Genomic DNA, 27,866 nt, shown 5'->3' with positions numbered 1-27,866 from the left:
TGGGTCGGGACCCATGTTCGGGTCGCAGACCATTTTTTTCTGTTTTGTTTCCTACATAAAGTAATAAATAATAATATATATTTTTTTAAACTTTTAAAGGTTTAAAAAAAAACTTTTTTTTTTAACTCAAAACTTTTCATCAATTATTTTTTCTTTTCTCAAAAGTATTTAGTTTAAGAAGTAGTGAAAATAGCAGATGTACAAGCTCACAACGCTTGTAGAGCTTGTAGATCTGCTATTTTCACTAGTCAAACATCTCATTTCTCTTTTGGGTCTTGAGCTAAAAAGTTTGGGAACCACTGGTCTAGACTGCAGCACTGAGTAGAGAAAATACTGTTGGAGCCTGGTTGTTCGAGTGAAAGTCAGGAATGAGAGGAACACGTCAAATTTAAGGTGAATAGATGGAGGCTTGGCTGACAACAGATGCTGAATAGAGACACTTGGCTGACATGTGACAACGTGAACATTGAGCAAGAGCATCCATGAAAATTCCTGTGTGAGGAAATAAATGGGTGGTTTAGAAAAGAGGCCTGACACATACTTTGATGAGTGTGTGTGTGTGTGTGTGACAGCCGATGGCAGAAGAAAACTTTCAAATTCTTGACAACTCACAAATCTGTGCCGTCTGTCAACTGTACTTTAAATGTGTGTGTGCGCGTGCAAGAGAGAGAGAGACCTGTCTGAGCATTTCAGAGAGCTACAGTATAATTGCTTCTCCAGATTGCTACACTATGCTCAGGTACTGAATGCTCTGGTGCAAAAATGGCTAATTTTCCAGCAAAGTCAAGCCAATAAACAAAAACAGCTGTAAAAATAGCAGAGATGTAAACATAGTTTGTTGCTACAGGCATGTTTGCCAGAAAAACAAACAACATGGCAATAAACAGATATCAAATGCCATTACCGCCTGGCCCTCTGTCCGTGGTGATACGCGTGAATTACAGTTCAACAGTTTGTGTACTCCATGACCTGGAAAGACTTGTAAATATCCAAATTCCTGGGCTGTTTTGGCCAGGTGTCTGACGCAGAAAAAAATCCCGGAAAAAAACTGTGGAATGTGGAAAGTTTGTTACCGACGTTGCTGGAATTACAAGACTATGTCCCAAAGACCACTTATTGACCCATGTCTCCAAGACTTCATGCTTGTGTGTCATTCTTTAAGAGTAGGTCCTAAATTTCAACTTTTATGATGTTCAAACATCTGCGGAGCCAAATTGTCGACGTAATGAGGTCTCTGGGTAAAAAGGTCACTGGCAAAAACCTGTCAGCGTCTTAGGTCAAGGCTGAAGTATCTGAGTCGTACCCACCCTGGCTCTCTACACTCGCTTGATTGACTCGCTTGTTCCACACACTGGAACAGGTACACTACTCCAGTGGTTCTCAAAGTGGGGTCCGGGGACCCTCAGGGATCCTTGAGGGAGTTCCAGGGGGTCCCCAGCTAAATGATAGATAGTTAGGAACCAAATAGACCCTTATGGGCCTGTAACTCAGAGAGGGTACAAATGGAACCAAATGGACCCTAACAGGTCCATTTGTACACTCTCTGAGTAAAATTAACATTGATGTTACAAAAGAAATTGGGGTCACAGAGATAGAAATGCCATTAAATGGGGGTCTGTTGCCTAATGCATGTCAAACTGGGGGTCCTTGAAATTAAAATGGTTGAGAATACACTGCTAGAGCCGTAAAAATCTTCTCTTATGGGGGTCCCTGGCATATCTTTTCAAATGGGGGTCTGCAGGCTATTGAGTGTCAATTTGGGGGTCCTCGACATGAAAAAGTTTGAGAACCACTGCACTACTCAATGTAGAGCTGTGAGGGTCGTCCCCTCTTATATCCACGTTAGAATTTAAGCTGAAATGTGTAACTCCCTCTACCAGGGATTCAAACTATACATCATCCGCATGAGAAACCACATTTCTACCGCTCATCAAAGAGGCAATCCCCGCTTGGCCTGGGAAGATTATTTCCCTTATTGGCTTCAGGTAGTACTCCTTGCCAACCAGTAGGTGTCCTACCTGACACCAGGGTCTAGATCTAGTTCCCAGTGGAAGAGTGGCAAGGCCACCTCCACCAACATCTGTACCACACAGATTGTTCACAATAGCATTCATTCAAATAAGTTCCAGATTGCAACTTTAAATAACTTTTTTTGCATGAACACAATGCAGAATGGAATTTACACTTAATCCAGAGCGATTTACATTAAGCAAGTTAAACATGAGGTAATACATCAAATGCATAGAAATAGTAATCTAGGATCATAGGTAAACCATGAACCTATCATCAGTCTAAACAGTATAATATCAAAAAAAATATAATCTGTACATTGAAACTATACAAAATATAGGATGCCTGGTCAACAAATGAAACTGGCATCTGTCTACATTACACAACGTCAAACGTCAAACAACGTTTAACATTTTAACATTTGCATAAACCTGCAAGGTTTTCAGGCAAGGGCAAGTGCTATGGTAAGTGCCACATGCTAAGGTGGAGTCTGAAGAGGTGAGTCTTCAGATTACGGCATAAGATTGGGAGTGAGTCTGCAGCTCTAACTGCAATGGAGAGTTTGTTCCCCATTTGCTTAGAATGACATTTACTATGATACCCTTCTTACTTGGCACTGATAGTCTCAAAATAACAAAACTGTCATCTTGGTTCCTTTCAGTTTTCAAAACTGTCATTCGTGCTGAGCGAGCCGCCGAGTGACTAAATGACCCGCTTGTCATTGCTGTGCGTGAACGCCGGGGTTCGCACACAAAGGAATGTAGCCCTGTGAACGTTAGCATGCAGAGTCAGCAGGGAAATGACACAGCAAGTCGCGGGAGCTTGAGAGAGAATGCACGAGAGAACATTGACCTCTTGGGAATAGTTATAAGAGGCCTAAATTTAGCAGACGATACTGTAACAGTGAGATTGAGTTTGCAGGAGGGGGGGGTGTGGATTAAAGGAATTTTCACATCTATTAGACAATTTGGAAGGAGAAAGGGAGAGATGGAGTGATAAGACACACTTAAGCCAAGTTTATACTTTGTTGTATGGCCACTTCAGGCATCCAAATACATACATTATCTGCAGACATTCCAAACTGCACAAAATAATGTATCTAAATAGAGCCTTATCTATTTGTAACTCTGAGAATGTACAAATGTAACCAAATGGACCCGTAAGGTCCATTTGGTTACATTTGTACATTCTCAGAGTAAAATTAAGACTCTGTGTGGATTTGACTGTGTGGGATGTGTTTTGTGTTGACTTACAGCAGCCATGGAGTTGATGCGGTCGATGTAGTAGTCAGGCCAGCTGGTAGCCAGCTTGTTAGGGTCCTCTTGCTCCTGTGTGTGGACACAAAAACAAAGGACATGAGGAGACGGTCATGGTTTTGTCCTCATTCAAGTTGGGGATTGTATACGGTAGGAGCGCCTCAGCAGCTAATAACCACCACTCCCACCCTTCCCCCCCCAACACTGCTAAAGTGCCCTTGAGCAAGGCACTGAACCGCCAACTGCTCCAGTGAAGCTGCTCAGTGGTCAACAGTATAAGCGTGTACTGGTCAGCTCGCAGGTTTTAATGTGTGATGGGCTCCAGTGCTCAGCTACAACCCTGGGTAAATGATGAATACAATAAATAAAAAATCGTAAATAAATCATTATTATCATCATAATAATAATAATGGTTGTGTTAGATTTAGGCGTGTCAATGTATTGTGGACTGACAGTACTGTTGACTACAGTCTATGCTTCTACATTGGCCCGCCTAAATCTTGCAAACCCCAAACTGTTGCTTTCTAGCCTGCCATGTTTTAATCTGCTGTAGTTTTTTAACCTGAATTGGAAAACAAACTACAAAATCAGCCTAGGGGTTTCACACCCCTTTTAACTATGACATCAAGTACAGGCACAATAAAGTTCACTGTGTTGGATTCTAAGGCAAGTTTCAAAGTCTCTACGAGATGATTTTCACACCATACTGAAATTAATGGTGGCATCCATTCCTCGACAATCAAACATTATGCTTTAGAAAAATGGGTGGCAGTAATGTCAAGTATATCATGCGTCATAGCCAATGGGCTAAACATGCCAGAGACCACCGGTATGGTCCTGCGTAAGTTATGCCAGACCACCGGTATGGTCGCGTAAGTTATGCCAGACCACCGGTATGGTCCTTAAGTTATAGTAAGTAATAGTAAACTGTGCATTCATAACACCCCTATCCCCATTCCTTCATGCAAACAGTTTAAAAGTGGCTCCATACTTTCTCCACGTCAACAACCACATTAACAGTCTAAAAAGGATCAGGCAGTTCAGTCCATAATAACTGGGTCATAACATCTCATAGTGTCTGACTGATCGCTTGGGTTTAGCATTTATGACATGCAGAGAGAGAGAAAGAGAGAGAGAGAGAGAGAAGGCCTAACCCCCTTGGGGGACGTGTGTGTTTGACAATAGCTTTCAATAGCACTGTCTGAAATCAATTTGTACTGGCCAATCGGAGGGAACACAACGCCACGAGCAACGGAGGCACGGGGGAATATGAAGACAATTTTGCTTGTGCACATCTGGTACGGTTTATCTCAGGCTGGGGGCACTGTGGTGGAACATTGCTGTTATCGGTTTAACTGTTTGTACATCGCAGAGTGGTGGAAAACTCACCAAGGTCAATATAAATATCGTCGCTGTCGGGCATGAACCTCCTATCTCCATATTCTAACTTTTTTATCATACTCCAGCGTCACACAAAAGCATCAAAAGTAGTAGATCCGCAAGCTCGAAACGCGGCACGAAGCGACGCGTTTCGAGCTTGTCGATCTGCTACTTTTGCTGTTTTTGAGTTTGAATCCTGACATGTAACGATATATGTGACAATATGTATTTGAAATCATTGTCACTCGAAGATGTTGTTTCTGTAAAAATACTGTCCGATCAAAATCTTTTGAAAATGCTTTTAAATGCATCCCAAATCTCGTCACATACAACCAAACTGTAACCACATATTCCAAGCTGAGAGAACAGTAAACAGCAAACCGAGGCCGTGCTCATTTCTGCAGCAAACATGGTAGAAATACCACCAACCTGCCAAACTTTCAGTGTTCCATGGGTGTGGTATTTTTCCAGTAATGAAGCAACATCATTAACCACATGAACCCTAGCGTGCCTATTCTGGGGGCAGACGTTCTATGAGCAGTAGCAGATCTACAAGCTTGTAGATTTGTGAGCTTGTAGATTTGTATTTTTTCAGCAAAGAGATTTGGTGTTGAGGGGGAAAAAAGGAGGCAGACCTATAGAGCCCTGGGGGACCCCAGTCAAGTAAGTACCTGCATATCGTCTCTGTCGGGTAGAGAGCTCATAATATGAGCTTCGCGCCGCGTTTCGAGCTTGTAGATCGGCTACTTTTGATACATTTGTGTGACGCTGTAGTATGATCAAGTAGGGCATTCATTTACGAAAAAACTCAAAAAGTATATTTTAAAATGTGGAGATAAGAGGTTTCTACCCGACAGCAACAATAGGGTTTAATTAGTTTACTTTGTTATTAATTTCTTCCCCAAAACCACACAGAGCAGATGAGAAAATGGTCATCTTTTAAGCAGACAGTTAGGTCAGTCAATTGAAAAGGGTGTGTAAAGTAACTGTCATTCCTGGTTTATACTAAGTAACTTGTAGCATATTCTACAAGCTCTGTCTCTGAGCTTGTAGATCGGCTAACTTCGGCAAGCAACAGGGTTATATATCAGGTTGAACTGTTATTAATCAGAGCATGGTACTTAGGGGTGTGCCGATATATCGTCCCGCGATATATCGCGATACGTTTTCGTGACGATATGTATCGTTTTGTAATCGTTTTTTACAATAATAATCAGGCATGCAAACAGCCCCGAGGTGAAAAGGGTGACAACATGTTTTTTTTCGGGTCAGGTGTCACACTCTTTTTTACACATGTGGAAAATGTATAATAAATACTGAAATAAACAGATCTGTTTTAGTCCGTTTTATAGAGACCATGGAACAATCAATCAATCAATCAATCAATCAATCAATGGTAGAACATTTGCATCTCATGGCCCTCTGCTGACAGAGACAGTCAATTATACGATGCAAAGGAGTCGACTTGTTGATGGCCCAAAACAAAGCAGTTGTTCCAATACAAGCAATAATTTGGGTGTTATGACTATTTAACTTATTCCATTTAACTTATGTCATACAGAGGGCTTATCAAGTCCCTCTTTTGTTGACTCCCTGTTATGGTGTGACTTTCTTTGAGCATTTATACTTTACTTTGAAGGTATGTTAGATAAGTGCCACATATAAGTGCCACTGTGGGCCTACAGTAACTGGTTCCCCCCAAAACAACAACTCTCTAGGATTAACCTGGACCATTTTGTTCATAGACATACAATTATCTCTAATGACCTACAGTACAGTGTGTTGGACAAATAACAGACACCAAAATTCTCATTGTTTGTCTTGTGAATGACGCATACACTGAAGCTGGAAGAAACCACCATGTTTTGGGTTGAGTTTTATGTGGAATTTTATTCAGCGTGTGAATTGACTAGTACTGTGTCTGTCCCACAGCTCAACCTTTAAGCTCCAGGTACGAGGCCGAAGTAAACAAAAAAAAAAGCAATGGAACGCACAGTACGCAGCATGTGCTGCCTGGTTGGCTGCCAGTACTAGCATTTCACTGACACGCTATTTTGCTGACACGTTGCCAGATAGATCCTGACGGGGAGATTAACAACTTAAACTGCTTCTCCTAGTCCTTCAGCCACATTATAACCACTGATACGCCCATATACAACACGTCGCGTCCGACGCAACATTTACCGTGGCAGCTTTCACGAGCCCGAGAAAAGTGCTGTAATTTTCATCTTGTTTGGGACAAAATGAGAGGTCCATTACTAGATACTGCAGGAGTTTGTTTTGGGGGTCCATGCAATGTTGGCCAAGTTGGACAGCGCTTGGATATTTATTTATTTTTGAAGATATGTTTGGGGCTTTTTTTCTGCCTTTATTGATAGAGATAGTAGACTGACAGGAAATTGGGAGTGACAAGCAGCAAAGGTCGTCGGGATCGGGAGTCGAACCCGCGACACGCTGTCAGGCGGCATTAGCAGCCTAGGCGCCGAGACGGCTACGCCAGCCGTCCGGGCCTAACAGCACTTGGATATTTAACCTTAAAATACAGTAGCCTTGCCACACCAGGATGTTAAATTACTGCTAGGAGGCGTGTATTGTTGATAACTGGTATCACAGTCTAGCGATGACAGACAGACAGACTAGAGAAGATTAGACATTAGATTTTGGACGGGTAATTACAGTGTGTTTTTATGTGCGTGTGTGAAAAAGTTTTTGTTCATAGTTCCATACTTATTGTGTGAATGCAATTCCTATATTGTCTCTGTCGGGTGGAACCCCGACAGAGACAATATAGGAATGTCCGAAACTGCTACTTTTCAGGATTCACATTCAAAGATTCAAAGCCTCCCGTATCAGAGGCCAAAATTCTACTGTAGCAATGCCAGTCCCCACAGTCATGTCAAGGACCCCCAAATTCTTAACTCTTCATACTCTTTTTGACATATAATAAATATTTTCAAATAGCCTAAGTGCAAAATAGTGTTGATGCTACATTGAAGGACCTATTTTCAACAGATCTTCAAATAATTGGTCCTCGCTCATTATAAGATGGCGCCATTTCTGTCTACTCACTCTGCATCTCAGACATGGGCTGTGGACAGTTCAGGAACATGCCTAACCAATGACATCATCGGTAGGCCATAGTCATATAAAAAAAACTTTTGTTCCTAGGGGGTTTAAGTGTTTAACCGTCTGAAAATACACATTAACATGAATCCAACACAACGCTACACAATGATAGTGCTGTCAAACAAGTCTATGAAGCTATTATATTAAATCTATGAAAAAGTTTAAAAACACGATTTTATACAATATATAGTGGGGGTCCCTGTTTCATCTCTCTCTCAGCGAGGGGGTCCTTGGTCTGAAAAACGTTGAAGGCACCTGGGTTAAGGTCAGGTATGTGAATGTCACAACCCCCGTCGTTCTACCATAGCAATTACACACTCGTTCCACACAGCACTGTACATTCCCCTCGTCTGGCGACAATAAATATGATTTACAACCTGGGCCGCTGCAGTGGGAGGACATGACTCCCCAACCGTGTATCAGGTACGATATGCGTGAGTAGAGTTTTCTCTTGTTACAAGCACCTGTGGTGTGATACCGGGGCTGTCGGGGGGGAAACCTCATAAGTCCAAAACTGTAACTTTTCAATATTCAAATTGGAAAAAATAACAAAAAATTGATGATGTTCCAGCTCACAACTTCTATTTTAGCTACTTTTTGTGTGACACTGTACTGTAGTATGACGAAGCAGGGCATTCATTTACACCAAAAAAGGTGTACCAAATATGGAGATAAGAGGTTTCTGCCCGACAGCAACGATATATTGTTTTCCCCAAAGTCCCACATACCTGAATATTAAAAAAAACGAGAGGTCAAGTTCATTTCACTGTACACTTGGCAGTCGTGTTGGGTTTTTGCAGAGACACCTGTCTAAAGACTAGATGAAGTTACATTCTTTCTTTCGGCGTGCTGATGTCGTTTGGCTAGGGAGACATAAAAGGTTTTCCAAGTTCCAAACAGGTTTCACTGATGAACCATGTTCTTTGTATGGTATACCATAGTCCCTATGCACATAATCTTGTAGTCATTAAAGATTGTAGCAATAACAGAAATCAGGGAAGTAGAATGAAGTCTCTTTCCAGTTCACATACTTACTAATTTCAATGGGTTTCTTTTTTCATATAGAAAAGTATAAACTCTGAAAGTATTAAAAGCACTCTGACTTGAATTAACACTACTTACTATACACACACGCACACGGGCACTTAAATAACATTGTGCTCTGCAAAATTAGACGCGGAACGTAGATCTGAGGAGAGGCCACATTCTCACTTTCATGTTTTCCGATCGTCGAGCTTTCTTGGCAGCCCGACTCGGCCCCAATCACTCGTTTGACTGCGTTCCAGACCGTTCTGGGGTCTGAAGCGGGATATAAAGTCCACGCCTTGGCTCTCGGTGACGGGCTAACGTGTTCACTCCATGGTCTCTGGTTTCTGGCTATTGAGAGCGTTCCCTGGGCACTCCTCTCTGCTCTATGTTCCCATGTGTTCAGAGAGGCTCTGGGGGACCCTGGCTGAACTCTGATGATTCACTGGAAGACAGGAGCTCTCTCTCTCTCTCTCTCTCAAACAAAAAAAAGACTATACAAAGGTAACCAATACAATACAACAACAATACAACAACTACTAAAGGGAATACTGCACAAATAAGACTGTTTCTTAAACTACTGAAGGAAATGTAAATTGACTTGGATCTAATCAGAGTCACCCTTATTGAGCAGGAACAACGCATATTGTTGCCGTCGGGCAGAGAGAAGCGTGTGTTTTTTCCCCCGTAAATTAACGCCCTACTTGATCATACTACAGAGTCACACAAAAGCATCAACAGTAGCAGATCTGCAAGCTCGAAACATTGCGCGAAGCAGCGTTTTGAGCCCTAGGCTATATGTAGCCTATAGGGATTTCTTATTTGCCGCATTCCATACTGTACGTTATCTGCAGATAGCAGTTGCTGGTCATCTTTTATGTGAATGTTATTGGTTACAAGAAATATGGCTGTTGGTTAATTCGTTGGGGCCAGTGAAACAAATAGCTTGTCGCTGTACTAAATGAACTGAGCCGTGACTGAAACATCAAACCCATTTCTTGTCCACGAAAGTCAACATTTCTCTCTTATGTTCTTCGCTCCGGTTTGTCGCCACAATGTGGCCCTCTGTGTCTGCAGGACCGGGAGTATTGTCCAACATTCCACAGAGCCGTTCCCTCCGCGGGGAATATTTATTTATGGAAGCCGAGATATGAAGTCTCACCCAGAGAGGCAGGAAATGGACAGGATATTGAATTCTGGGGCCATTATGTAACAACGCTTGCTGGCTTGCCTTCTCACAGGTAGCTAACGTTACATGGATTTTCAAACACGCACACACACACACACAGGCTTAAGACTATCCGGGAGGGCACGTTGTTTAAAGCGATGAAGATTAACCAAACCATACAAAGCTTAACAAAGACAAAAAGAAAATGCAGGAAAACTTCCGCTTCCAAGTTAGGGGCAAACGCGTGGCCATATGGTCCCCTCATGCGGCTCATGCTGAATGAGGTTTTAGACACAGCATTTTAAATGACTAACAGGACACCATGTGCTGCAGGGATAATTTGGAAAGTGAGGCACATATTATTTTTGACAGAATATCCTCTTTTTAGGGAAATGAAGGACGGAGGGTCATGGATAAACTAAAAGCGGGCACTTTTACACTGATGAGGAGACATATTGTGTGACCTTCGGTTGGCAAACAGAGTGTGTCAGTGTGTTGCCCTGATAATGGGAGTCAGGAGACACTGTAGTGTTGATGGCTCATTAGGAACCATCAGAAGCAACATCTGGTACACTACCTGGGAGTAGGCACACACACGTGTACAGACAGACACACACACACACAAACAGTCAAGGACAGAAACACATTAGAGTACACACACACACACTATATCAGTGGTTCTCAAACCTTTTTGTCTCCGCCGGAGGCGGAGAGTATGTTTTCGCTTCGTCCCGCTGTGTGTTCACCTCCCTCCTAGCCAAGCTAACATTGGTCAAGCTCCACGTGACACGTGTCAATATGTTGACACCAATGCCTTTGATTGGCTAAAATCCTATAAATAGGTGTGTCACTTCAAAAAGCCATTTATGTTCTTTGAAGTGAGGTAAGACAGGATCAATCAGTCTTGATTGGAACAGTACCTTCCAGTACAAATCACCCGTCCGTGCGTGTGTGTGTCCCTCTGAGAACACCTAACATTGGTCAGTTTCACGTGACATCACAATATGTAATATAAATATATATAAGTGATTTCATTTGATTAAAATAGCACGGGTCTGCTGGCGGAGACTTGTGCTCCGAGGAGCACATTTTCTAGTTTTTTATGTATTTGTCCGTGGACCCCCATCTGAAATCTTTTTGTGGCAGGGACCCCTTGACCAATTAAAATTATTATAATTAATGTCATTTTTCAAACTTTTTCTAAAGTAGCAGATGTAAAGTGGTTAAAATGATTGGCCTGCACATCAGCTCCGCTAGGGGGTTGGGAAAGAGGTTGGGGGCTATGGAATCAGAAAATCACACACACACACACACACACACACACACACACACACACACACACACACACACACACACACACACACACACACACACACACACACACACACACACACACACACACACACACACACACACACACACACACAAGCTGACTGGGAGGCTCAGAGATCCTGATATGGCCTGTCTTGCTGTATGCAAAAAGGCCTCAACAGGATGTTCTAGTTGGTCATGGTATACACAGACAGGGTTGGCCGTATTTAGAGGACTCTATTACAGCACATCAGCTCTGACCAACCATCAAGAAACCATCAGACTGCCACCGTCTAATAAATTGACGGAAACAGATTGGATTTCCAGCAAACCACATAAAGTTGTCCAGAAGGTCACAAAGTGGACAGACATCATTTTCCATTCATTCTTTATGTCCATAAATCCTGTGCCACAGTCGGTCGGTCACATGCAATTGGATTAATTCTTGAGTGCTTAACCACATTAACCTTAATAGGTGAACATTTGGCCAAAAATACAGGCAAACATTAGGTGAAAATAGCAGCTCTGCAAGCTTACGATGCATCGCAAAGCGGCACGTTGTGAGCTTTTAGATCTGCTATTTTCACAGAAGAAATTTAGTGTAAAAAAGAGAGGTTCAAGTATACACGCCTGGGGGACCCCAGTCAACCAAGTACTGTATATAGGGTTTAAGTGGTTAATTTAACTTACATGTTCTGTATGTACAATAACAATATGTATGTCCAATGTCCATGTTTGCTGTGGATAAGTTAACGGTCTGCACAGAATCAAGAACGAGCATAGCGGCCTGGACCGTTGGCATAGCGGTCCAGGCATCGAGGCTCAGTGTAACCTGGCAGCGCGTCGCGGGTTCGAGTCCCGATCCCGACGGCCTTTGCTACGTGGGCAACGCCTCTGGCAAAAGTTAGGGGTGAAGTGTTTTGCTCAGGGACACTTCAACACGTAGACCGGGGTCCGGGACGCAAACCTGGGACTTTCTGTTTCCCAGGCGACCTCTCCCCTCGGATCACAAAACTTGGACCCGTCACATTAGCACCACTAAATGTAACCTGGCATAACCTTTAGTGACTACTATGTGTATTAGCCAGTCTGTTTAGAACAGGTAAACAAAGTTAGCGAGGCCCCTCCACACACCGTGCAAGTCGGTGGCTCTCCAAATGTTATCTAACCGCAACCACAACAAATGAGGCTGCTGCTTGTCTGGGAGGAACAAGGAGACCAGTGTTTTGTCACTAAACGGGAATGGAGGGAAACTGTGCCGCACTCTGGAGTCACTTCCCATTCCACTCACTGTCATGCTGTAATTCTCAGCAATACAGGCCTCTACTGTTGTGGTGTGTGCGTACGTATGGGTGTGTGTGTGTGTGGTTGAGTGCGAGTGCACATGGAATCGTGGGTGCACATTTCTTCGCGTCAGCTGTATGTCGGCTGGCTCACGTTCGAGGGTGAGCACAAGTGAAGGTGTGCGTGCGCTGCCTGCATGTTCACAGTCACACACGTTATTACCGGACGTTGAGTGCCAGTTGTTTTGTTTTTTTGCCATTCTCTCCATTACGCCGCCTCGGTCCATGAATGAGGGGTTTGTTTGCTTTCTCCTCCGGCTTTTCCGCTGTGCCTTGGTTACCCCGGTATTGCTCTCCGTTTCCTGGCTGGGAACGCAGGGCTGTTTTTGTACCTTAGGACTCGCCGAGGAAATTATTTCTGACTTGGAGAGACGGGTGGTGGGGGGGGGACTACAAGCTAATATATCCTACCTCTGAACCGGGCTTAGTCTAGCACTCTGGACTCTCCCTCATCCAATAAGTCCGCCAAAATATTGTTTCCACTACCTACCGTTATGGTACAGTCATACAGAGAGTCCTCACTTCAATGAGATATTCAATCACTGATAGAGAAGCGATGTTGAACTTGTGCCTTTTCATGTGGACTCACATGTGCAAATGCACAACCTGCCAATAGTTTCATATCCTTTTGAAACGATGCGATGTGTTCAAAAGGCAAGACCTCTGGTTATCATAATGTATCAGATGTAAGAGTATACTTCCCCTTTCTTTTTATTGTTTTCTACAGAATTCCATTTCGTTCTGAACTGTCGTTAACGGTCCAGCTTCCATCCTCGCCTTGACATCCCTCTGAAAGCAGCAGAATCACCCATGCTCCTTTTGTCATGCACGCACATACACACTTGTGTGCGCACACAAACACACACACACAAGTGTGTGTTTACTCCTTCTTAAAAGGTTGTCAGAGTCTATCACGTCAGCTCAGTCTGGGCCGCATGCTTTGGAAAAAAGGAGGGACGGATCCTGGATCTCAATTCCAACACAAAAAGCTTCAGCCAAAAAACAAATTAGCAAAGAGACACAGGGGAGGGTTTATGAGTATTTATTCAATTTGCTATTGAAGAGGAAAGGAGGGCGACGGAATTCTCCCCCCCCCCCCCAAAAGCAGAATGTCATTTCCTGGTGGATATTTGACCACAGACTGAGACCAGGGGTTGTTGTGGAGAGTCGGTATTGAGGGATTGGGGGGGGGGGCGGGGGCTGGGGGGGGAGAGCAGGGTGAAACAGAGGGCTTAACCAGAATGTTCTAGCGCTCCGGCGGTATGTTGACAATTCTCAAGCAGCACGTGGAATTCGCTTGTCCAACGGAGGGAGAGAGATTCAGAGCTTGAGGTTATTGGAGGAATAGCAGGCTGGCACTGGCAGAAGGTTTGGATGTGTGTGTGTGTGTGTCTGTGTCTGTGTGTGTGTGTGTGTGTGTGTGTGCGCGCGCGCGCGGATATCGTCTCTGTCGGGTGGAAACCTCATATGTCCAAAAACGTTACTTTCCAGGATTCAGAATCAAAAATAGCAAAAGTAGCATATCGACAAGCTCAAAACGCGGTGCGAAGCCAGCTTGTGGATCAGCTACTTGTGACGCTTTTGTGTGACGCTGTAGTGTGATCACGTAGGGCGTTCATTTGCTGAAAAACACTAAAAGGTTAATATGGAGATAAGAGGTTCCTGCCCCGACAGGAACAGGAACGATATGCAAGGGGGGGGGCCTTCATACATAATTCGCTACGCGGTGCGTGTTATGTTTACACCACAGCAGGAAGGTAGGCAACTGGGAAGAGGAATACAGTAACTCTCGACACGGAGCATGATGTCGAAATTGGTTTTCTGGCTGGCAGCTGCCCTTCAATAACATTTACGGCTGACGGTTCAACTCTAAACTGTGGGTTCGAGCATCCGCTCAACGGAGGGTCAGCCAGGAAGTGGAGCGCACAGGCAAGCCTAGCGCAAGAGGGTTTCTCAAAGTGGGGTCCTTGCGGGCAGTTCCAGGAGGGGTCCCCAGCAAAATAGCATCCAAATCAGTTGATCCATTGTCGGGTGGAAACCTTGCATGTGCAAAACCGTTCCTTTTGAATTATTATTTATAAAACATTTGGGTGTCCTTATGAAAAGGTTTGCGAACCAGAGCCTGACTCACCTTTTTCTTGCTGCAGTAGATCTGCCATTTCTTCTCGATGGGCAGAGCGAACATTGCCTCTCTATTCTTGTCGGTCAGGTCGAGCTCGTCCTGCAAACAACAAAAGAGAGAGACAAAAAATTAATCTATTGCATTCGCTCGTCTGAAATAAATCACGGTACAGCAGGCATTCCAAAAGAGGCGTCTTTTACAAGTGTTGAGCTCAGCGATTTGTTTTATGTAATGCAAGATGAAAACTAATGGGAACGGTGCTATAAAAATAAGATATGGGTCGATCCTAGGCACACTGCAAAATCCTCAATTGTGATTGAACTCTGCGTGACAGGAGGACGGGATCTAGTGTGGATCCTGGCTCCCATATGGATCTCTGACATCTGCAGTTTCTGGGGTTTCTGTCATGTGAGCCTTTTGTTTTCCGTCTATTTTTCTGCATTTTGCATGATTCGATTTAGTGAGACATTGTGCGTTAGGCGAATGACAATGAAGGCGCACACAGTTTTTATTTAAAAAGTTTCCTGTCGAGTCATTGATATAATATGGTTTTTTTTAATGATCAGGAAAAAAACCTGCTTCTCAATTATACGATTAATCTACATGAGCAAGATTAAGTCGGTTAATGGTTCTAAATATCGGTTTCGATATGTTTCAGGTTAATAGTCCAGCCCTAGACTGCAGATTCCAGAGCGAGTACGGCCTTCAGTGAGACGTACTGTGCGGTCATCTGTCCCAATAGTTCTCAAAGCGGCCAGGGGCCCCCAGGGGTCCTTGAGGGGGTTCCAGGGGGACCCCAGCACAATTAGTTAATGTGGCATCAAACTCAGCTTAAAGGTAGGGTAAGTGATTTGCGTTGGTTAAAATAATTGTTAAATAGCTCTACATTCTGATAGTACTCATTGCAATAGAGTGTTTGTTCAGTATTAGGAGTCTCCTTGTCTCTCCACCTCTTTATTAAACAGAAAATGCATTTTCGTTTCAGTTTCAGTTTCATTTCCAATTTTATCCAACCAGGACAGAGAACTCAATCAGGATACAGATTAAACAAGTGAAATTGGAAGTGATGACACTAAGAAATGAGCATGCAAAATTGGAACTGGAACACTATACAAATTAAGCTTAAAAATGGGTACTTTCTCCTGATTGGCTGAGATTTTGACACCTACCGAAAAACGTATTTTCTGTTTATTAAAGAGCTGGAGAGACAGGGAGACATCTGTTACTGAAAAAACACTTTATAGCAATGATTACTATCAGAATATAGTATTTTAACCTTTTAACAAAATACTTTTTGTTTTAACCAAAAAATATCACTTACCCTACCTTTAACCACTTTAACCGTATCGGCTATTTGAAAATAGCCAATCTAAAGCTCAAAAACGTGTAGATCTCCTGTTTTTTAGTTATTTTTTGGGGGCTTTTATGCCTTTATTGACAGGACAGTAGGCTGACAGGAAATGGGGAGAGAGAGATGTGGAGGGACATGCAGCAAAGGCCGTCGGGATCGGGACTCGAACCCACGACACGCTGTCAGGCTACACTGAGCCTCGGTGCTTGGACCGCTACGCCAGCGGTCCAGGCCAACACAAATCTTTTATGGGGGGTCCCTCCCCGGCACAAAATCTTTTCAGATGGGGGTCCGTGGCTAAATACATTTACATAATACATAATTTGGGGGTCTTTGACATTAAAAAGTTTGAGAACCACTGATCTGTCCGACTCTCTCGTTGGTCTCAGAGGAGGACAGCCGACCGAGGCAGAGGCGCTCTTAGTATTCAAGCCACCGCTGTGTTCAGTCCTACAGCTTCGGTACAAGGTGCCTCCCGGAGCTTTTGAAATGCATATGAGCCCAGGAAATGAGTCTCTGTGTGTGCCAAGGAGGAAAAAAGTGGTCTTGGAAAAGATCTCCTAGGCAGGACGAGAAAAGTAAGATGGGGGGGAACACGGGGGTAGAGGTTGAAAGAGAACAAGAGACATGGAAGAAAGGGATGAGGTACGAGAGGGGGGATAAACAGTGTTTGAAAAAGGGACGCTTGATTTATACTTAATTCCGTGCAAAATTGGTGTGCGACACTGGTGCGCAACTACAGCCATGTTCACACTGGCAACCCAAATCAGATGTTTGGCCTATCCCGAATCAGATTGGATTTATAAAGTCTGAACAGAAGAAAACCATATGGAAATGAGTTTTTGTAAATCATGTTTGAACTGCATTGCCAGCCACTCTGAACAAGGCCTACGTTTAATTCAGGCTGGAAGTAGAAAAGTGTGCTCCTCGGAGCACAGGTCTCCGCCAGGCGGGGTTACCTACCCAGGGCCCGCACACTTTGGAAGGCAGTCTTAGCCAATTGGAATGGGATCTGAAAAATCTGACTCATACACCTTGATCACATGACCCCAGAGATAACGTGTACCGATTTGGGATTTGAGGCAAAATCTGTAGGAGTAATATTAAAAGAAATTGTTTAGCAAAAATCGGCCTCTTGGTGGCGCTATAATAGGCCTATGTGAGAAATTTGGGGCAGGGGTTTTTACTTGGCCTCCAAGGAATATGCATGCCGATATAGGTCCAACGGTGCTGGAGCTTAGCTGCTCACAGACGGGCGGACGGACAGGGGCAAAAACATAAGTCTCAGCCACGCCTTTGGCCTGGTGGAGACAATAATGCAAGAGAGAGGGAGATGAGGGGGACATGGAGTAAGGTGAAAAAAAGGGGGGGGGGGTCAGGGGGTTTGAGATGGATGTAAAAAAAAAAGAGAGAGAAGAAGAGAGGGAGAGGATATGATGCTATAGCGCCAGGGCTTTGTGCTCAAGCCCACACTAATCTGATCATAATGGCTCTGCTACCATGACGTCAACCGCTGCCGTGTCGGGCCCCCTGTCCCTAGGGGCCCCCTAGCCCCCGGGGCCAAGATGGCTACCAGTGCCACAGGTTCCGAGTGGCGGGGGGGGGGGGGGGAGGGGGTTCATCATAGAGTTTGTTTTCAACCATTCAACCCGTGGGGTGGGCTTGCATTCCAAGTAGCCGGCAACTATAATACGGATGACATCATCTGTCACCCGGCCCTTTTGAGTGGGATAGCCGGCAGATGAAGCATTATTGTCCACTTGAAAAGAAAAGGAAAAACATCTGAAAGGATGAAAGACATCAGGGAGATCTTAACGCGGGGTGTTAAAAAAATTAAATAAATCATTTTGCTTTTTCTTTTCTTTCACCCACCCCCCACACACCCCACACACACACACGAATTACACTAGTTGTGAAATCGACCTTCTTAGCCCCTAGCAGCTTGATTTCAAGCAAATTCCTGCAGCTTATGTATAGTGTTTTTTCGTTTAGGATTTACAGATCACCCCATGTCCGGAATAGAAAATGCCCACAGATAATAATGTCTTCTAAATCCTAGTTAAATTATTATTATTTTTTGCTATAATCAGTGTTTCTCAAAACTTTTTCATGTCAAGGAGCCCAAAAATTATATGGATTTTGGTCGCGGACCCCCCATCTCAAAATATTTTGCCCCCCAGATGTTGTAACAGAGTTAAAAATGTGCGCTACAGAAAAAAAGATATTCAAAGATTTGCACACATTTTCACGAGTTAAAAAAAAATAGCAGATCTACAAGCTCATAGCGCGGTGCCACACTATGAGCTTGTAGATTTGCCATTTTTGAATAGCCCAAAGGAATCTTAAAATGACACACAGATGCGTTCTCGGTCTGAAAGGGTTATACAAGCACACTTTTACAATGTTTGGTTCTGGAGGAAAAAAAAAGAGACAGAGAAAGGCACAGGAGAGCCGGGGGTGGAAGGAGGGAGAGAGTGTGGAAACCCCGGACGGAGAGGAGGAACGTTTCAGGTCAGGCCAACCGGAGAACCTTTCAGCCATCGGTTCGGGTGGAAACCTCATATGTCCAAAACTGTGGCTTTTCAGGATTCTAATTCAACAATAGCAAAAGTAGCAGATCTACAAGCTCAGTTTACAGCTTGCCGATCTGCTACTTTTTTTTATTTCTTTGGCTGACAGTTAATGGAGAGAGAGATGGGGGGGAGTGACATGCAGCAAAGGCCGTCGGGATCGGGGACTCGAACCCGCTGTCAGGCTACACCGAGCCTATAGGTGCCTGGATCGCTACGCCAGCCGTCCGGGCTGGATCTGCAATTGTTGATGCTTTTGTGTGACGCTGTAGCAGGGCGTTAATTTACGGGAAAAAAACACAACAAGTTATAATATGGAGATAAGAGGTTTCTGCCCGACAGCAACGTTATGCAATAGTCTGCCCTCCCCTCCAAACCTTGCTCCACACACACACACACACACGCACACACCCACACACACGCACATACCACAACACACTCCCTTCTCCCTAACAATCACCCAGAGTGGAACCAATCCACGTTCTCCTCCGTCCTCTCCACGTTGGCCAGCAATGCTCCAGTAGGGAATTAATATAAAACCAAAGCTAATATTGTTACACCTGCTGTTTCCAGATGGAGGAAACAAAAACAAAACACACAGTACCTGGCCCCTCTCCTTTCATATTACACTAAAGCCGCCGGTCAAATAATGTTTCGAGAATCTGAAAAGGGTGTCAGGGGTTGGAAGCATTTTTCCAGGCTTTTCTTGCCTTTATTGATAATCCGACAGTGTGGAGCAGGGGTCTTCAACAGGGGGTCCGGAGACCGGAGACCCCTAGGGGGTCCTCAGAGCTACTATAGGGGGTCCGCCAAATCTTTGTGTGATTTTTTAAATGTTTTACATTAACCACTTGAACCCTAGAATTTCTTTACTGAGAGGAACATTAGCTAGAAATAGCAGATCTACAAGCTCACAACTTGTAGATCGGCTATTTTCGGCAAAGAGGTTTGGTCAAATCAAGTACTAGTAACTAAGTATTGAAGGTTTAAGTGGTTAAATGTCTGAACAGAACAAAAAACATGAATTTACACAACACTGATTATAGTCAATGAAGCTATCTGTGAATTCTATAAAAACGTTTAATCTGCAAAACAATGCAGTGGGGGGGTCCCTGCTTCGTCTCTCTCTCAGCCAAGGGGTCCGTGGCCTGAAAAACGTTGAAGACCCCTGGTGTAGAGAGACGAGAAGCAGCGAGACAGAGTCAGGGAAGTGGCACGCAAGCAAAGGTTCTGCCCGGGGAATCGAACCTGCGACTCGTTCTATCAGGCGTCAGAAAATATGGTTTGCGTATATAAAAGGCACTGTGAAGTTGTTTACTGTAAGGTACTGTGGCAGCTGCTGAGGAATGCTGATGGCGTAATGTATATATAATATGCCAAGCTTGTACCTACATTGTACATAAGCGCTGACCTATTTGTATTATCCTATTAGTATAAAACTACTGACTCTCTCTCTCTCTCAGCTGAGGGCTCCTTGGCCTGAAAAAAAACGTTGAAGACCCCTGCCTTAAAATATATGTACTGTACCACGCGCACATGCTCGCGCACGTGTGTGTTTGGTATGATAAACGGGAGTTTGCCTGCTATCAGCAGCGCTAACCTAAATACCTGCTACTGTTGTTTAGGCTACATGTCTTGTTCTCTAAGGTCTGACTGGGGTGGGGTGGGGGTGGGGGGGCACAGGATAGAGGGGGGGAGGGTCAGCTACAGACGAGGTGAGGGAAGGTTCACAGTAAAATCTTCAGTGTTAATTTAACTCTGGGAGGGTACATGCGGTGGTGTAAAGTAACTTAAAACATTTACTCAAGTACTGTACTTCAGTAAAATGAAGCATTTTTTACTTTACTGGAGTATTTCCAATTTTCAGTACTTTTACTTCTACTCCGCTACATCTTGGAGGCAAATATTATACTTTTACTCCACTACAATAATTTAAAAACTTTTGTTAAAAGTTACTTTGTAGATTTGGATTATTATTACAAAACATATATTAACCACTTCAGCCCTATATACATTTCGGCCATTTGAAAATAGCATATCTACAAGCTCACATTAGATCTGCTATTTTCAAAATATTTGTATACATTAAAAAACTTGGGAAATGGGTCATTCTGCATAATGAGTATACTTTGTACTTTTGGTACCAATACTTTTATAGTGTAGTATGTGTACATTGCAGTATTGATACTTTTACTTAAGTAAAACATTTGAGTACTTTTTCAACCACTGCCATTTGGTTACATTTGTACCCTCCTAGAGTTACAAATAGATGAATCAACACGGAGGAGTTTACTGTGATGGGAAAGTGTTTGTGTATCAGTCTGTCTATCTGTCTGTCTGTGTGCGTCTGTGCATCTGTGCGTGTGTGTGTGTGTGTGTGTGTGCACGCGTGACGCGCGCGCGTCGGAAAAGGGAGAGTGAGAGAGAGAGGGGCGAGCGAGAAGAGCTGAGCAGGAGAGTGGAAACTGCGTATCGGGGAGAGTGAGTAGGTGCGAGGTGGGTGAGTGGGTGTGGATGTGTCATGGAGAGTGTGTGTGAGGCTGCACCTAAGGGGGAAATGTGTGTGTATGATCTAAGAATGACTATCTCTTTGACCTGTGTGTGTGTGTGTGTGTGTGTGTGTGTGTGTGTGTGTGTGTGTGTGTGTGTGTGTGTGTGTGTGTGTGTGTGTGTGAGTGTGTGTCCGTCAGTCCAAAGTGGCTGTTGACTATATTCATATGACTCAATCAGTCTAGAGTCAAGCCCAGCCCAAGTGCACGCACATGCACGCATACAGTACGTGCACGCACACACACGCACTAGTACGTGCACACACACACACACACACGTACATGAGCACAGGGTGGCGACAGGAAGGCAGTGGAAAAAAGGCAGACAAGATGGCAGGAAGTCATCTGTGGCCTCGAGAGGACCCACAGGAAACTGTAGCCACCATTAGTGACCCAAACCAGACTGCGTGTGCCTGCACGTGTGTGTGTGTGTGTGTGTGTGTGTGTGTGTGTGTGTGTGTGTGTGTGTGTGTGTGTGTGTGTGTGTGTGTGTGTGTGTGTGTTCTGAGCTTGTAGATCTGTCTATCTTCGAAAATATATATATTTTTTATATTCGGCCTACGACGACATGCCTAAAATAGGGACGCGATGGTGGAGTTTAAGTGGTTAAATTAGCATAACCTCAAAGTGTGAGATCAGAGGTCAACCTCTTATGGTTTTTGGTGAAAGCTCAACTCCTCCCCTCTTTCGCAAAACCGCCGCCGCCAAAACCACTCGCGCTATTTAAGATGAGTCATGGTCCACTTTTAGATGAGTCACTGCCCTCCCCCTCCCCCTCCCCCTCTCATTCAAACCGGCCCGGAGCTGGAGCTGGCCCCCATGCTTTTAAAAGGTTGGCTCGGGACAGCCGGAGTTGGCCGGGAGACGGGCGGAGGAAGAGAAGAGGATGAGGGATGGATCTGATGGGATGCCGGTTGGGACGGGCCACTGCCGGGTGTGGGGGAGGGGGGGGGGGGGGTGGCAGAGGGAGGGAGGGGAACATGGACAGAGGAAAGAGAAGAGCGGAAAGAGAGGGAGGGTGCATCCCATGCACATGGCATACTCTGGAAAATGCTGAGTGTTACGCTAATTTAACTCCGGGAGTGCCACAAATGGAACCAAATGGACCCCTTATTATGGGGTCCATTTGGTTCCATTTGTGGCACTCCCCCCGGAGTAACTTACAACTGGCAAAAATGTAAAACTGCAATCCTCAAGTTTTACTTCTGTCCTGTCCTGTCTGGAGACCTCCACCATAACCACTGCAGAGGTGCCAGTTATATTGTATTAACATACTACACCACACATGTTGGTTAAAACAACATTGTATTCATAACTATTAAAATCGGGAACGCATCTGTGTAACTACTTTAACCATTCTTTTATACTTTGGCTGTTCAAAAATAGCAGATCAACAAGTTCATAGTGCGGCACCGATTGCCAAGTTTGAGAACCACTGATTATAGCAACATACGTTTTTATTTTAGTTAGGATTTAGAAGACATTTGTAGAATCCCCAGAAGCAAAGATTTGAGTTAAAACATTTCGCTTTAAAATTATTATTTTTTCAAAGATTTGCACACATTTTCACGATTTAAAAAAAAAAATAGCAGATCTACAAACTCTGTGCCACGCTATGAGCTTGTATATCTGCTATTTTTGAATAGCCAAAGTTTAAATAATGGTTAAAAGTGGTTGCTTTCCCGGTCATAACGGGTTAAAGTAAGTCCCGGATTGGAGCTTTACACAGATGGATAAATTAACACTGTGGATTTGTACTGCGTACAACTGAGAGGACACTCCATCCCAGGAGGCTTGGAGGGCGGATATAGCCGTGCAATTCTCCCTCGTTGCGCAACGCATATTTTGGTTTGCGTCCGGTTTCTGAAGTCTATTGAATACACTGGAGGGAGAACATTAAGGGGAGGATTTATGTTCGGAGTAGTCCCGGGTTTTCTTGGAACTGTGATTTCGCCGAAGCAACAAGACGCGGAAGGGACTAATTTAGATTAACAATGCTTGGGGAATTGTAATTTATGTGACGCTAAAGAAGTGGGCCTGGGGGTCACGTGGTGCAGAGAGATGCTCTGAACGTCATCGGATTCATTAGTGTTCAACTCAATTGTTGTGTGTGAGAGAGAAAGAGAGAGAATTGTAAATTGTAAAGAGAAAAAGAGAGAGAACTGTAAATTGGAGAGAGAGAGAGAGACTCGTTGATGTCGGGCAGAAACCTCTTATCTCCATATTTTAACTTGTGTTTTTTTCGTAAATTAAGCCCTACTTGATCATACTACAGCGTCACACAAAAGCATCAAAAGTAGCAGATCTACAAGCTTTAAGTTTTGAGCTCGTAGATCTGCTACTTTGAATCCTGAAAAGTAACAGTTTTGGACATTTCCACCGACAGAGACGATAAAGACGGCAGGGTGCGTTAATAAAACATTGATCTGTATTGTAAAGTACAGTATGTTAATACAGCATGGTCTTCCTACACTTCTATTGTGAAATGTAGATCTACATGTGGCCGGAGAGGACTACTACAGTACTTCCAAGGGAAGACCTGGGATCTAAGACTCTTACGGATTGCAGCTTTAACCGCTTAAAACCCCTGTAGTCTTAAGAGAACTGGACTTGTGCTTGTGGTAAGACTCTTACGGATTGCAGCTCTAACCACTTAAACCCCTGTATAGTCTTAAGAGAACTGGACTTGAGTGACAACTGTACTGTGACCACTTCTTAGACGCCAAAAGTAGCCGATCTACAAGCTCACAAGATCCTACTTTTCTGCTAATGTTCCCCTCAGAATACGCTGGGGGGGGGGGGGGGGGGGGGTTGAGTGTTTAAATGAACAAGGGGGGATCTGACTGTGAAAGAGTGAGAGAACAGACTAATCTGTTGTGATCAGTGTGATGCCAGATGTCGGTCAACTAGGTCAGGAAACAACAGTGGGATACAAGCACACTTATCTCAACCCCAGAACTGCTGAGGGGTCAAAGAGAGACCGCTCTCCTCCTTTTCCCCCTTTTTTGTTAGATTGATAACGTTGTCTAACATGTAATCTACTGTTGCCGGGCATCAGTCAATGGACTAATTTACTTTTATTTGAGATAAAAGCGATCTAATTATTGTTAAGTGGAACTGGATTGCTCTAATCTAACTTTTCTTATGTTTCTTATGCATAGGGAACAACAGACAGTGGTGTAAAGTCCATTTACTCAAGTACTGTACTTAAAGGGGTAGTTCACCCCCCAAATAACTTTTTTTCTATTGATTACTCACCCCATGGAGCCTTGAATTCATGGATATTTTTTTGTTTTTGTCGCATTCCTTCCTTTATTATTTGATTATAATAAATTTAGCCCCATTGATTCCGGTAGGAGACACAAATGCATTTGTGTCTCCTACCGGAATCAATGGGGACACATTTATTATAATCAAATTATTGGCTTAGGAATGTGACAAAAACAAAAAAATATCTATGAATTCAAGGCTCCAGATGGTCAGTAATCAATAGAAAAAAAGTTATTTTGGGGGTGAACTACCCCTTTAAGTACAATTTTTAGGTATTTTTTACTTTACTGGAGTATTTCCAATTTTCTGTACTTTTACTTCTACTCCACTACATCTCAGAGGCAAATATTGTACTTTTACTCCACTACAATTATTTGAAAGCTTTAGTAACTAGTTACCAGTGGCGTCCAAAGGAATTACATTTAGGGCAGGCGAGAATATTTTTTTTTGCACCCCCACTATTACCCCCAAAAAAGACATTTCAACTCAATCGAAAATCGGCAATCGAAAACCGGCGAAAGTGGCCGTTTTACAAGATGCCATTATCTCTGGAACTGAAGGTCCAATCTGCTCATCAAAGCTCGTTGGATGCGTGACTTTGAGAACATTAAGCACGCATGACACCTTTTCGGGTTATTTGGGTTTTCTAGGGGAGGCTAGATCTTAGTTGCCTCTACAGTGGGTACGACACTGCTAGTTACTTTGTAGATTTTGATTATTATTACAAAACATACATTAACCACTTCAGCCCTACATGTATATACATTTTGGCCATTTGAAGATGGCCGATCGACAAGCTCGCGACACATTGTGAGCTTGTAGATCTGCTATTTTCAAAAGATTTTCATACATTTGAAAACTTTACTTCTACATTTGGTATTTTAAGTACATTTTGTTACCAATATTTTTGTACTTTAACTCAAATAAATGTAGAATTTCTGACTTTTACTTGTAACAGAGTATTTCTACATTGCAGTATTGATACTTTTACTTAAGTAAGTACTTTTTCAACCACTGACAACAGATCCCACAGTTTGACATGCTTGTTCTCAGCCAGGTTCAGGAAAGCAACTAGTTGCAGCCTGCTTGTAAGGCAGATGTTCAGTCGAGCTTTGCATGGGTGTGTTCTAACGTCCTAACTAAGTGGTTTTTCATTGAATTCCATTCCATCGTTCTCTCAAATGTATCTTCGGTGCGTTATCTTCTTGGAATCTCCAAACCCTCTATTGGCCCTTTGTTGGCATAGTTGTTTTTATGTGGGAAGGTGAGCAGTCAAGAAATGGGTATGTGACTCACAAGTGAAGTGTCCGGGGCTAATCTTGCAAATCACTGGACCGATCGACACCAAAATGATTGTGTCATACTGCCAGTAATCTTAAGAAAGTAAAAGTAAGAAAGTAATTGTCTATGAAATCAATTCAGGGACCCCAACAGAAACAAGTCCGCAAGGACTTTTTTGGTCGGACCTTTTAGACAAAAGTATTATAAATGTAACTTGTGTTGTTTTACATTCTTTTGCCTAATACAATTTTCAATCAATCAATCAATTTCAACCCCCCCCCCCACACTTTTATATATATTTTTTACATTTCATCTCTACCGGGTGGAAACCTCATGTCCAAAAATTGGTGCTTTTCAGGATTCCAATTCAAAAGTAGCAAAAGTAGCAGATCGACAAGCTCAAAAAAAGCTTGTAGATCTGCTACTTTTGATACTTTTGTGTGACGCTGTAGTATGATCAAGTAGGGCGTTAATTTACAAAAAAGCACAAAAAGTTTTAAAATGGAGATAAGGTTTCTACCCGACAGCAGCAATGTTTTAGATTTTTCTCCCTCCACAGAGAAGCACGAATACCGTGAATCCCACGATGCAGTGGTGTGGCCATTTTGCGCAATTTGTTGGGCGCATGCAGTTCATCCCACTACGCACATCCATGGGTGCAACATGCCCATGGCTTGCTGGCCCGGCGCCGTGGAAAAAAGAAAAAGGGGGAAGAGGAAGAAAGGAGGTACATCTACAGAGTTACAGTAAGTCTGCAGAGTTCAGTAGCACTTGCTGGGTCAGGCCTGAACCTTAGTAAACATGAGTTGTGTCACTGACACATGGCGGCCATATGCAGACCTATCCACACAGTGTACTGATTCAAACAACAATTTGATTTCCACGGTTTTTAATCGTCATCAGCTGAAAATGCCAGCCTTGTTGTCCCCGAAAACCCTCACACTTGTTTTCTAATGAAACAAGAGTGGTATTTTGGTTAAAGCCACAACTGAAAAACACTACACAGCACGCACCCAAAGTCACAAGCCCCTCGAACCCCAGTGATTGCGAGCAAGCCATTTCCAATTATCCGAACGTGAGAGCAATTTCACATTCGATGATAAAATCGTATCAATCAAGAGAGAGTTGCCTGCTAAACAGAAATACGCCGCCATTTCTCTTGACAAGGTGCCACGTTCGACACGCGGCCCATATATCATGCACGCGTGCTTGCCTTTAAAACACACCGTTGGAAAGGCGCCATTGACATGCGCCCAGATCCGATGAACAGAGCGCAGACCTCGCTTCGCTATCAGGAAACTCTGCGGCCGGCTGCAAATGTGCATTGTGATTAGTGCGATCCATTAGGCTCTCTGATGTGGTCTCCGCTCAGCGTGTCCAAATCAATGGCGATTGCTTCCAGGTTTGTTTCCCTGGGTTTTGCAGGAGTTAGCTAGCGGCGTGGGAGGGGTTTCGTATGGGTGCTGTTGAGTCCCAAGTGGGGTTTGATTTCCGTGAGAGCTTTGTGACTCGCCGCAAACTCGCCAAAAGGGAAGGCAGTGTTTACAAAATGACTGGTAACTAACACTATAACTGTTTCCCAGTACTTGTTGTAAAGGTATACCAATCAAATATGATACGGCATACTGTATTTTAACATGTCATTTTAAAACTATTATATATAGACCACATGTTGTAGCCTACAGTACTTTACACTACTGAAGAGCATCTTTTGCTTTTGTCAAAATAGAGCTGTGTTTGCTACTATACAGTAGATTATTTTCACAACACCAGTAAAAGGGCTTCTTGATTATACATTCTATACTAAACTCTCATGTGTCTACAACGGTGGTTCTCAAAGTGGGGTCCGGGGACCCCCAGGGGTCCTTGGGGGGGGGTTACAGGGGGAACCATTGTACTGTATCAGGCCTAAACTCTCCATTACGGTCTCTACTCCCCACGCTGGAGGTGAACACACGTGGAGGTGGTTTGCTCCTCTGTCCCAGATCCGTCACTCTAACTCAGAGGTTCCCAAACCTTTCAGTTCAATACCGAAAAGACACATTGGGTCTCTCCCCAGGCCCCGAACGTATACATTATAAATTAAATCACTTAAAGGGATAC

The 27,866-nt window shown here is 43.7% G+C and overlaps 1 protein-coding gene across 1 annotated transcript in view; it reads right to left on the bottom strand.

The window, feature by feature from the left end:
- Positions 1-27,866, bottom strand: part of daam2 (dishevelled associated activator of morphogenesis 2) — a 145,684-nt gene that overhangs the window by 54,377 nt on the left and 63,441 nt on the right. Inside the window, exons 3-4 of the mRNA XM_080413281.1 lie at positions 14,752-14,841; positions 3,264-3,338 (exon numbers count right to left, since the gene is read on the bottom strand). Coding sequence (XP_080269407.1) covers positions 3,264-3,338; positions 14,752-14,841 — 165 coding nt within the window. The remainder of the gene's footprint in view (positions 1-3,263; positions 3,339-14,751; positions 14,842-27,866) is intronic.

This window comes from Gymnoscopelus braueri (assembly GCF_963280865.1).
Source record: "Gymnoscopelus braueri genome assembly, chromosome: 19".
NCBI classification, from domain to species: Eukaryota; Metazoa; Chordata; class Actinopteri; order Myctophiformes; family Myctophidae; genus Gymnoscopelus; species Gymnoscopelus braueri.
The sequence above is the reverse complement of the archived record's forward strand: the minus strand, read 5'-3'. Positions and strand labels throughout refer to the sequence as shown.